This window comes from Stegostoma tigrinum, chromosome 9, assembly GCF_030684315.1.
Source record: "Stegostoma tigrinum isolate sSteTig4 chromosome 9, sSteTig4.hap1, whole genome shotgun sequence".
Lineage (NCBI taxonomy): Eukaryota > Metazoa > Chordata > Chondrichthyes > Orectolobiformes > Stegostomatidae > Stegostoma > Stegostoma tigrinum.
This window is the reverse complement of record NC_081362.1, coordinates 62,270,367-62,283,659: the sequence shown is the minus strand read 5'-3', so window position 1 is coordinate 62,283,659 and position 13,293 is coordinate 62,270,367. Positions and strand designations below refer to the sequence as shown.

The following is a 13,293-nucleotide window of genomic DNA, read 5'->3' as shown; positions in this document are numbered from 1 at the left end:
AGTTCCCAATCACATAGACATTTTGCCATTAAGACTACATACTTGCATCTCCATAACATCACCCAACTCCACCTGTCTCAGAACAACTACAGCTGAACTCTTTGCATTAGCCTGAAACTTGTCCATATTAATGCAAAACTACTCACCTTTCCGGTTCGAAACTCCATCAAATTTGGTTCATTTGAAACTTTGCTGTCCATATGAGCACTTACACCAAGCCCGGTTTACTTTTCACCCATGTGTTCTCTGACTTATAGTGACTCTGGGTTAAACAATACCTCTATTTGAAAGAGATAGTAAGAACTGCTGATGCTGGAGTCAGAGATAATAACGTGTGGAGCTGGAGGAGCACAGCAGGCCAGGCAGCATCAGAGGAGCAGGAAAGTTGACGTTTCGGGTCAGGCCCCTTCTTCATAAGTGTCTGAAGAAGGGTCCTGACCCAAAATGTCAACTTCACTGCTCCTCTGATGCTGCCTGTCCTGCTGTGCTCCTCCAGCTCCACACGTTATTACCTCTATTTTAAACGGGTCATTCATATTTTGAAATGATCTTATGCTTTCCTATCTTTGTCAACTCCATCATTCCTAGAATCCTCCGATATATTTACACTCTTGGTGATATCAATTGTAGTCATGTTTTCCAAGCTGCCAAGGTCCTCAGATCCAGATTCCCACCACAAACTCTCTCCTTCTCTTTTTAATCCCCCCAGTACAATCTTGAACACACTGCTTTGACCAAGCCTTTGATCATCTACCTTAATATCTCTTTATATACTTAATGTCAAATTTTGTATGACATGACACCTGCGACAAGCTTTGGGCTTTTAACACATGATAGGTGTAATACAAGTACAAACTGTGGTTTTTGATGCATAGGGAGATGAAGATAACCTATATTTTCATCCTTTAAATTTATCTTCAAGTTTATGTTCGATCTGCATGAACAGCACATGTGTTTGCACATTGTTACTTAATTCTGAACATCATAACTTGAATGACCTATTACTTCACTGATGTGATTTCTTTTCAACATGACTAAATGCAGTTTCTATGAATATTTTCCAGATTGGGTAGGAAAAACAGTTGAATGATAGATTTTCTCTTAAGCTTTTCTGCATTATACCAATTGCCATTTAAAATATTAACAATCATAGTTATACACATAAACATCAACACAATATTACCAGCAGCACCTCACCTTGCAGTGTCAGCTCTGCCACTGCCTTCAACTTCACTTAGGCCCCTCAAAAGCAATCAGAATTAAGGTTCAGCGCAAACAGAGGAAACAAGATAACAAGTTAGAAATACAAAAAATGAAGAGGTTAAGAGAACCCAGACTTTCATTAAATGACAGCAGAACAACTGTACAACCTTAAAAACACAAACAGCATAAATAGTTCTGAATCAGGTCAAGTTACAGATGGTTTTGTTAGGAACTCAACGTTATAAACTCTTATTTTATAACAGAGTTCAAAATAAATGCAGGAATAAAGGTGCAAATTATATATCCAGCTTTTCAATTTAACACAAATCTGATAATGTAACTAGGCAACTTAATCTTGGCCTTTGTGGGTTTAGGAACAAAATAACGTCGTAAAATACACTTTATTCCAAGAAGCAAAATGCATCATAAATACAAAAAAAACAAACAATATGACTTCTCAGATGCCTTACTGAAACTTGTCAGGGTATTTTACCGGTACCCAATTACTGACATGTCAGATGTGAATTATCCAGAGACCCAGGTAATGTTCTGGGGACCCAGGTTCAAATCCTGCAGCAGCAGATGGTGGAATCTGAATTCAATAACTATCTGGTTTTATCTTAATTAAGGGTCAAATGATGACCATGAATCTGTTGCTGATTGTCGGAAAAACCCATCCAGTTCACTAATGTTCTTGAGGGAAGGAAATTGCCATCCTTACTTGATCTGGCTTACATTTGACTCCAGACCCACAGCAATGTGGTTGACTCTTAATTGCCCTTGGAGCAATTAGGGATGGGCAATAAATGCTGACCTAGCCAGCAACTCTCTCCACTCTTGAATGAATAAAAAAAGCTTGCAATCTGGAGTAAACTCTCTATAATTTTGGCTAATTTTCCTTCTGATTTCCGTTCTTCCTTCCAAAATCACAGATTAACTATTCTTTCCTGTGGTGCATTTGTGAAGCACAATCACTGCTACTTTACCATAAAAATCGGATACTTCACTCCAAAACAACTCACTTGAGGTTTACAATATGTTAATATTGTCAAAAAAAGGCATGTCAATGGACTTTGAATTACTACTAATATGGGCCAAATACTTGGTCATAGTGATCAATCTGAGTAAGGTTGAAAGCAGTGAAAATGAAAACAGAAAATGTAAAGGTTGGGACAGCAGAGGGTGTAAGGAGATTTGCTCATTCACATTTTCCCAACCTAATTCAGTCACATCATACCGTAATTATCCCGACACTTTTTTAATGGTAGTGTTTGTGGAAAAGGTTTGTTGAATAAAGCAAAGCTGGATCATCTGACCGCTTTCATTTGCAGAGATTTGTCTTTTTTGCAAAACAAAAAAAAAGAGATTCACGTGACTGAATTTTGTAAGGAAAGAAAAACCAAGTATGTCGGATAATTCAAAGAAAACGATGCTGCCAACTGGTCAGTACAGGCCCTGCCCCCTCCAACAAATAAAACAGAAATAAGACAAAACAAGGTCCTGAAAACAGTTATTATTAGAACATAGAACATAGAAAAGTACAGCACAGCACAGGCCCTTCAACCCACGATATTGTGCCGTGGAATATTCCTAATCCAAAACTAAAATAACCTGACCTTTATTCTGTGATTATTTTTGGCTCACAGATCAAAATATACATCTGCTCTATTCCACTATAATTCTTATGTATTTGCGTATGGAAGGTTGGGGGTCACCAGTAAGACCAGCATTTATTACTCATCTCTAATTGCTCAAGAAGTTGGTGCTGAGCTGTCTTCTTGATCTGCTGTAGCTCATGTGGTGTAGACACACCCACAGACCTGTTACACAGGGAGCTGCAGGATTTTCAACCAGCTATTAACCACTGACTATTGAGAAAATGTCCACTTTTGGAGGGTATCCAGTTTATAAATTATTCAGGTCTTGGTCAGCAAATGATTTAACTTCAGTTAGCAATTCACCTTTTATAAACAGCTGTTGGAAAGATTTCCCGTCTACAATACTCATAGAAAATTTTGACATATTAAATAACCCCTTCCAGGATGCATTTAAACATGCAATCATCTAGACGGATTATAAATTTCTCATCTTTCTGATTGGTCATGACCTCCTCACTGGAACAAGTCTTTTGGTCAGTCACACTATTGCTGTTTCTGAGTCAGAAAGTGCAGATTTCATAACATCCCAAAGAGAGTCCGAGACAGTGGAGACCAAAGCTCTGGCTCTAGACTTTGGATGAACATTCCATGGGGCACTTACATCCGGAACGGTGGGGGTGGGGGGTGCTAGTGGGTAGGTACCCATTCCCCTATCATATCATTCAGGTTGAGAGACACTGTAAATCCCTCCTGCTTTAGAAGAATAACTATGTTATTGATTGGTATAAAGCTACGGCAGGAATATTTATCTTGGCTTGCCAACTATCAGTTAGCCTGAGCGAAAAATGATGGAAGGATTCTAAGAGTTTGAACATATGGCAACAACCACACTTCCAACCTCTTTTAACCTTTGAACAATGAACCATGAACATTCTACTTCAGGTCAAAGAAAACGATCAAAGTTTGTTCTTGCTTTGTACGGACAAGTTAAAGGTTCAACTATTAGACAAACCAGTTGGTAGACACCGGAACAAACTGACAAACATTGGTCATTTGCACTCTCAGCTTGTGTTAATGTCAGGAGAAACAAGGATGCAAGAACAACTTTATTAGCCAAAAAGAAGGAAGAGGAAAACATAATGCTGTGCACAAAATAAGACACTCACTTAAACCCCAAAATATGTAAGAGGTCTTCCAAATATGCAAGTTTGACTATTACACCCACATTGACAAGACATTTGGATATTTTCTTTTCATTTTAAAGTAACACTCCTTCTAAATCTGATCTTTTGATTGGTAAATCAAATAGTTTCATCCATTCTCAGTCAAAAGACTGAAATAGTTTGTGGAAATGCAAACAAAGGAATGATCTTGAAAGGGATAAAATGAAAGAACTCAACATAGGCTATGACACTGAATGGAATCTACAAAGTATCTTTGACCTGATGCATAGTGTACAAAGACAGAATAAGGGGGTGATTCTGTTCTTGGTTGTTTGGAACCAACTCAGTCAAGGGAAAAATTGCAACATCATAACAAGCATGGTAAGTAATGAACTGAAATCGCAGAATTCATTCAACTGTGAAGATGTGTTCCAGTCTTCGTCTACATTTTATTCTGTACATCAGATTTTTAAAAAGATTCATAGATGTTTCAAGTCTTTTTAGCAATACCCTTGTATATTTGCTTTATAGAATTCAAAGATGATAACATTATGGAAAGATGTACATCAAAATGTATCTCCTATTTCCCTCAATAAGCTACTCTTCAACAAGATCATGTTGCTGTAATATGGAATTTTATTTCTCATAACTCTTCCACTTTTGCAAAATTATCAGACTGATGATATGACATCTAACTTGGGTAACCAATAACTTATTCCAATGATGAGCAGACTGAAAATATTGTCTTCAGTTTCATTACAAACACTGTTCCATAGCAATCAATTGTATTCCTTTCTCTGAACGTCTGTCTTAGGTTTATTGACTTTTTTTGTAAATTGGCGTCATGTTTAACTCTGGGATGAGCTTGCAATTGCAGAGATACCCTGTGCCATCTCTGAAAGTGCCCAATTGCACCTCTTGTAGCATTGTCAGAATGCACCGTGCCTCAGGTCATCTACTGCCGAAGCTCTCATCCATGCCTTTGCTAACCCTACATTTGACTACTTTAATGCATTCTATTGCATATGCATGTGCTTTCTATTATTAAAAAAAACTGAAAAATGTGATTCATGTACTATGCCACCAATTCAAATCTTTGAAATCACTAATGAACGGCAAATAAACATAATGCAATAGAAGGTTCTAACCAAGCACAAAGTAAGGCACACTGAATAGAGGCAAGCAATATTTGGTATAGACTCCCTGACAATGGCAGTGGCTTAGTGGTACTATCGCCAGACTATTAACCCAGAAACTCAGCTAATATTCTGTAACTCAATAAAAATATGTGGAATTAAGGACCTACAAATGATCACTGTCGATTATTGGGAAAACCTATTTGGTTCATTAGTGCCCCTCAGTGAAGGAAATCTGCCATCCACACCTGGTCTGGCCTTCAGGCCCACAGCAATGTAGTTAACTCTGACATGGCCTAGCAAGTCAAACAATTGTATCAATCACAATGAAGTCTCAACACAGAAATGAAACTGGATAGACCACCCGGCATTTGACCCAGGCACCTACGAGATAATAGGAGAAATAGCCCTGATGATCTTGCAAAGTTCTATTTACTAAGATCTGGAGGCTAATGGGGAGAGAGCAGACTCACAGGCTTGTCAAGCAACAGCCTGACATAGTCATAGTTGTGGCTCAGTGGTAGCAGTGTGTATTATCTACAGAATGCACTGCAGAGATTCATAATGGCTCCTGATAGAGCACCTTCCAAACTCTCAGCTACTTTCATCAAAGAGGACAAGGGCAGCAGGTAAAGGGAATACCACCAACTGCAAATTCTCCTCCAAGCCAAATGACCATCCTGACTTGGACGTATAGCATGTCCCAGAGGTGAAAGAAAAAAAAAGGCCAGAATCCATTATAATAGAAATTGCTATCTTGCAAACAGTAGTAACATGTGTTTTTTTGTAAACAGGGGGTGGCGTTTCTGTGAAGGTTGAGTTTCCTTACTTGAAAATGAGTATTTGGTAAATTCCTAATTCTCCTAATTTTATTCCACAGTCATTGATAAAATGGAAGCAAGCAACTTTTTCTACCCTCTGGAAAGCCAGAAACAGAGTGTTACAAATGGGAAAAATAAGAAAAATCCAATCAAAATTTCAAACTAAACGGTTAACTCATCATCAGCTTTACAAGAAACATATCTGGAAAAGCCGACAAATATATGAGCAAGGAGTGGGATTAGACCGTTCAATCCCTCAAGGCACTCCACGATTTAGTAAAGGTCATGTCTGATTTGATTGTCACCTATCCCAGATAACCTTTCAACCCCTTGTGTCATAAGAATCTATCTTTGCCTTAAAGATATTCAAAGACAATGATTTTCAGGAAGCAGAATTACAAAGACTCCGACCCAAGAGAGAAAAACATGTGCTATCACTGGTTTAAATGGGAAGCCTCTTATTTTAAACAGAGGCCCCCAGTTTTAGATTTTCCCATAAAGAGGGAGCATCCTCCCCAGATCTATCCTCTCAGAGTCCCTCTGGAAGTTACACATTTCAATCAAGTTCCTTGTACATTTCTAAACTTGGTAGATACAACCTAACCTGTCCAACCTTTCTTTATAAGATGACTCATCTAATCCAGATGATATTAGTCTGGTAAGCCTTCTCAGAGCTGTTTCCAATGGCATTTGCATCCCACCTTAATTAGGATAACAAATACAATACACAGGAGACCAGTTTTGGTCACCACATATTGTGCTCTGCATAGCTGAAACGTAACTGCCCTATGTTGGGATTCAATTTCCCACAAAATGCAGGATTAAGTTCTATTGGCCTCCACCAATATACGGTGTACGTACATGCTAGCCTTTTGCTTCTTATGCACTAGGACATGCAGAACCTTCTGCATTTTCCCGCATGTCTGACAAATCTTTTAGAGTTTTTCAAAGAGGTAACCAAGCTGATGGATGGGGGTAGGGCAGTGGACGTTGTCAAAGGCCTTACTAAAGTCCATAAAGACATGGTCCAGCACAGCAGGCTAATCATGAAAGTTAGGTTGCATGGGATCAAGGGAAAGCTAGCTAATTGGATTCAAAACTGGCTTGATGGTAGGAAGCAGAGGGTGATGGTTGAAGGGATAACAATGTGCAGAGCTGGATGAACACAGCAGGTCAAGCAGCAGAGGAGCAGGAAGACTAATGTTTCAGGCCTATACCCTTCTTCATAGGTGATGGTTGAAGGCTGTTTCTCAGACTGGAGGCCTGTGACTAGTAGTGTGCGACAGGGGTCGGTGCTGGGACTGTTGTTATTTGTTATTTACATCAATGATTTGGATGTGAATGTACAAAGCATGATGAGTAAGTTTGCAGATGATACAAAATTAGGAGGTATCACTGATAGCAAAGAAGGTTATCAAAAAATTACAGAGGGATCTTGATCAGATGGGGAAGTGGGCTGAGGATTGGCAAATGCAATTCAATACAGATAACTGTGAGGTGTTGCATTTTGGAAAGTCAAACTAAGGCACGACTTATACAGTAAATGGTGAGGTTCTGAGGAGTGTTGTGGAACAGAGGGACTTAGGAGTACAAGTACATAGTTTGTTGAAAGTGACGTCACAGGCGGACATGGTGGTAAAGAAGGTATTTGGCATACTGGCCTTCAATTGGTCAAGGCATTGAGTTTAAGAGTTGGGACGTTACGTTACAGTTGTATAAGTCATGGTGAGGCTGCATTTGGAGTATTGTATGCAGTTTTGGTCAACCTGTTATAGGAAGGACATGGTTAAACTGGAAAGTGTGCAAAGAAGATTTACGAGGACGTTGCCAGAACCAGTAGGCCTGAATTATAGGGAGAGGCTGGCCAGGGTAGGACTTTGTTCCATGGCACATAGGAGAATAAGGGGCAACCTTATTGAGGTATGTAAAATAATGAGGGGCATAAATAGGATGAATGCATATAGGCTATTTCCCAGGGATGGGTAAATTGAAAACTAGAGGGCATAGGTTCAAGTGAGAGGGTAAGATTTAAGAAGGACCGGAGGGGCAACTTTTTCGCATAGAGAGTGGTGCGGATATGGAATGGGCTGCCGGAGAAAGTGGTTGGGGCAGGTACAATAGCAACTTTTAAAAACCATTCGGACAGGTACACGGATGGGAAGGGTTTACACAGATATGGATCAAAGAGCCTGTTTCTATGCTGTATTACTTAGACTCTATCTCAGAGTTCCGTAATCTCTCACCATTTAGATAATGTACTTTTTTTGGATTATTCCTGTGAAAAATGGACAACTTCACATTTTCTCCCATTTGCTAGACTTTTGTCCGCTCATGTAATCTATCTACATCCCTTTGTAATATTCATAAGTTCTCTTTACAACTTACTTTTTAATCTGTCTTTGTGTTATCAACACATTTTGCAACCCAACCTTCTGTTTCTTTATTTAGATAAACTGTAAGCAATTGAGGCCTCAACACTGATTCCAGTGACACACCACATATTTCAGCAGATCAATCTGAAAAAGATCCATTGACTCCCATTCACCACTTCCTGTCAACCAGCTATTCTTCTATCCACACAATATGGATGCTCCCATGAGCTTTTAACTTCTGCAATAATCTTTGAAGGCACTTTGTCATATGCCTTTTGGAAATCTAAGTATAATAGATCCACCGGTTCCCCTTTAATTACAAATAATGTTATTTCTTCAAAAGAAGTACAACAGATTAGTTAAACATGATTTCCTCTTTGACAAAATTGTGTTGACTCTGCCAGATTTCCTTCAACTTAATAGCGTTGGACAAGAATGAGAGGTCACAGGTGGCAAATTTAAAACAGAGATAAGGAAGCGTTACTTCTCTCAAAGAGTGGTGTATCTGTGGCATTCACTAACTCAGTGCAGCAGACAGCAGGAAGCTGAAGAAATTTAAGGAGGAGATAGGCAAGGCTTTTAATGAGTGACAGATTAAAAGGTTACAGGGAGTGGACAGAAAGTGGAGTTGAGGCTGAGACGTGATCAGGCTTGATTGTAACAAAAAGACAAAGCAGGCTCGAAGCGCTGAATTACCTACTCCCCTGCTTTTTTCTTATTCATGTGCACTGCTAGAACCTTTTAATAATGGCATCTAACATTTTCTCCACATCTGATGCTAAATTAACTGGCCTGTAGTTTTCTGCTTTCTGACTCCCCTCCCTATGTGAATACAGAAGTTATGCTTGCTACCTTCCAAGCTAATGGGACCTTGCCTGAATCGAGGGAGTGCTGGAAAAAGTAGCAGCCAAAGTTCATACATGCAGCACTGCTGGTTGCAAACTCATTGTTCGCATGTACTTGTTTGAGGTTAAGTTTTTTCCACTCCATTATGACAGATGCAGTTTTTTAAAAACTGCAAGTATAAAATACTGAATGGTTGAAATAATTTTAAAAATCTTTACATTACAGCCCAAAGTTTAGTACTGTGTTCATAAATATCATAAAGTCATGAAGGACAGGATTTTGCATTTGGGTTAGGGTATGCACATCAGGTGAAATGCAAACTCTAACTCCCATACTCTTGTTGGGAGCAGTCAACAGCATGTAACTGTATCTGAATTAGCTGGTGGTAATCACAAGGTGCCATCATGGTTCCATGAGACATGGTGAGTGGTGCTCTTGAAGCTGGAAGGGTGATGAGAGGTCATTCAGTCTGCAACAAGCTGAATCCCATTGGTGCAGTTAAGGGAAAGGGGACTGCCTTATCTTGAGGAACCCTCCCAGTTTCTAACATTTTCCAAAGTGGAAAAAATGGCCACCACAGTACAGCAATCATTCGGAGTACAATTCCCTCCACAGGACTGGTTGATTCCAGCAAACCATCAGGCTAGCTTCAGAATCATGTACAAATCACACTTTAGGAAGGACACGAATGTACTGGAGATAATGTACAAAATGTTTTAGAAGAGTGGTTCTAGGATGAGAAATGGAGAAGTTGGGACTGTTTTCCTTGGAGCAAAAAAGGCAAAAAGGAGATGTAATAGAAGATTTCAAAATCATGGAGGGGATAAGACAGAATAGATGGGAACTAATTGCAAAAGCAGCAAATGTGATATGAGAAAAAATTCTGTCATATTGCAAATAGTTAGGGTCTGGAAGGCGCTGCCTGAAAGAATGATGGGTGCAGGATCAAATTGAAGCATTCAAGATGGCAACAGATGTTTATTTAAATAGAGAAGCAGTATCCAGGGTTATAAGTTAAAGGCAGGAGGCAGCATTTAATCATAATATTCTTTATGAGAAAGACAAACACAATGAGCTACATTGTACACACTACAACAATTCTGTGATTTCATTCTCATCCACATTTACAGCAGCATATACTCAAGTACTTTGGCCCATGTAACTGATGCCATTCTTCTGGGCCATACTGGATGCTGAAGCAGGCTGATGCTTTAATCCTACTCCTGTTTTTTTAGGTTCTAATTAACATTAAGCATGAGTTCAGCAAGGCTGCCCACAAGCATGAACTTTCTGGCAACTCTGGACAATTAATATTTTGATAACCTAAAGTATCTGTAGGCTTCCTACTGCCATCCTAGTCATGGTTACCTAACTCAGAATGAGAATCAAATCAAGGAATATTTTGGTTTGCATGGCTCAGTTATACACTGGATACTCAGTCATCATGGCAGCTTTGTGAAAATAGGCTTCAAAAGCTACCTTACATTTTAATCAATATACATTATGAATTTTACAAAATTAGTAAGTTTTCATCAGCACTGCCTTGATGACAGTGTGGCAGATTGGATGATTATTTAGCGTTGAGCCTGCAAATATCAGTTTTCCTGCAATGACAGTGTGATCTGCTCTATCAGATTATCATACAAATTCATGGCTCCCTCACGCTGTAAAAAGTTTCTGATGAAATAATGAAGTTGAGAGAGCTTGCTATGCAGACCTCACAAGCTTATTAAAGCAGACTCTGTAAATGCATAATAACATAGAAATGCAAATGAGTGAGATGTTTTAGTTCCTAAAAGTTGAGAAGCAGAGGATATAAAAGCAAGCACAAGCTTAATGTCAGCTTGATGCTAAGCCTTAGTTGGAGCTTTGTTTGAAGTTTGGGTATTCCATTTTAGGAAGGTCATAGAGCAAAGGTAAACTGCAGAATAAATTCATCATGACATCTCTAAACATGGGAAAATCATTTTACAAATATAGATATGAAAAGTCTGTGGTTTGTCCGCTAAAGTTCAGAAAGCGACAGAGTATTGTCCTGGAAGGGCTGTGAAAAGGGTAATAGTAGTAGATATTCCACTGGAGAATGAAATGCTAACTGTAGTGACAAATAGGAGAAGAAAACTGAAGCAGAGGCCAGAAAAAGAAACATTTTGTACTGCTCAGTGTGTTTACCAGAATGCATTTTTCTAGTTATATGAAACAAAACAGATGTTCGACAAGAAGGAGGAATGAAACAACAATTCTACATTCACTCAGCCTCAAGTATAATGATAGATGAACAGTTCAAGTACCATGAGTTACCATCAAAGGATTTATTGTTAACAGTTTATAGCTAAGAGAGTGAACTTGTTTTAAAATATTCTTTATGTAAATTGGAGAAGGGCATTTGGGTTGTGGGGTTTTTGTTTTCTGCACTTTAAAAAGCAAAAAGATCATCAAACATTTAGAATCAATCATTCAGTAACTTACCTGCGGGCAAATTTGGATGTGATCTTGCTTATTATACCAGTAGAAGTTCCTCTTCGAGCTTGTGAGAGGGCACCAGTATCATGTGACAATGTTGGTGAAGCTGGTGGTCCATTGTATGTGGCAGTTCGTCGTTCCCGTAACTGTCCACCATGAAAAGTGCTTCGGCTAGAGCTTCCTCGAGGGAAGTGGGTTCGATCTGGAGTAGTGGTGCTAATACTGTGTGCAGAAGGAGAAGCAGCAGGTACTCTTTGGGCTGCAGTGCTGAGTACAGAAGGAAAAGTTGAGATGTAAATTGTAATTCACTGCAAATTCCAAAGAACTTGTCTCAGTTTCTGTGATGTGAGATGAGAATAGTCTTGAATACGTAGATTTTAACTACAATCTTCATGGTAAGGCTAAAAATGATTACAATGTTATTTGGATTAAATCTATACAGAGAGACGCAATTTACAATATAACCTAAGAGACACTAAAAAGTGCATGAGATAGGGATTATTGCTCAACTGAACTAAGTAAAATGAAATTTCTTTCTATAATGAAAATACAAATACAGACAAATAAAGCCTCATCTGTATTAATATCAAGTGAAACTGAATTGAGAGAATAAACATGTGTTAATCTATTGTCTTTTCACTCTTTCCCATGATGAAAACATACTTGCGTGCACAAATATCTACAGAGATCGTAGAAACTGCCGACGCTGGAGAATCTGAGATAACACGGTGCAAAGCTGGATGAACACAGCAGGCCAAGCAGCATCAGAGGTGCAGGAAAGTTTGACGTTTCAGGTCGATATACTTCTTCAGAAAAATCTGAAGAAGGGTCTCAACCCGAAACATCAAACTTGCCTGCTCCTCTAACGCTGCTTGGCCTGCTGTGTTCAGCCAGCTTCGCACTGTGTTACTGCACAAAGATCTGGTTGCTTTCGTTCAGTTTATGTACACAAGGTACCGAAATTTGCATAATTTCCATCATTGAGAATAGCAGACTCTAGATTCTCCATAGCAGGAACTTTACAAGAGTACCATATATTGCAGAGAAACAAAAATCAATTCAGTTGAAATGTAACCCCATCTGTGAACATGACTCTGGATTTGAGTTTTCTTCATCATTATAATACCAATGAAGATTTTCATTTTTCATATTGTTTTCCGCTTCACTTCAATTTGGAGTGCAGGGAACTTTAGAAAAAGATGGTTTTTGCAGTACATTTCTAGTAAAGAAAACAAAAATGAGACAAATGTGGCATAACGAGGAATTGCGTCAGACAGAATTTTTCGTCGGGACTTGGAAATTCTGTGTGTCAAGCACAATGTTGTTCCGTGACTCAACACTGCCACTTTGTTGAAACACTCCATATCTGGAACCTTGTAAATACTTACCTGGGCCGGTAACTTTCACTGCCATCTTCAATGGAAGGGAGCATGACCTTGATTGGATGCCCAGAGGCTGACATGGATTTCTGGTGTCGAGGACGAGCTGATGGTACTCCAGAAGACACTGCAGGGCTTGCGACAGATGTGGAAGTACTGCTTGCACAAGCAGACATTTCAGTTAGGCTTATGGGTTGAGGCAAAGAGAAAGATAGAAGCCAAAATGTAACACAAAATACCTGATCAAACAAAGTGGCACTTTGTAATTGGGGCTCTTCATATGTAAATGTTAGGTTTCACATGATTGGCATG

The 13,293-nt window shown here is 39.1% G+C and overlaps 1 protein-coding gene across 4 annotated transcripts in view; it reads right to left on the bottom strand.

Annotated features, from left to right (window-relative positions):
* mark1 (MAP/microtubule affinity-regulating kinase 1) overlaps positions 1–13,293 on the bottom strand; it is a 206,800-nt gene that overhangs the window by 4,729 nt on the left and 188,778 nt on the right. For 2 of the 4 annotated variants that reach the window (XM_048535737.2, XM_048535736.2), the window contains 3 exons: positions 12,991–13,167; positions 11,609–11,869; positions 1,198–1,242 (listed from right to left, as the gene is read on the bottom strand). In XM_048535737.2, coding sequence (XP_048391694.1) covers positions 1,198–1,242; positions 11,609–11,869; positions 12,991–13,167 — 483 coding nt within the window. The remainder of the gene's footprint in view (positions 1–1,197; positions 1,243–11,608; positions 11,870–12,990; positions 13,168–13,293) is intronic. The other 2 variants (XM_048535738.2, XM_048535739.2) reach the window with 2 other exon arrangements.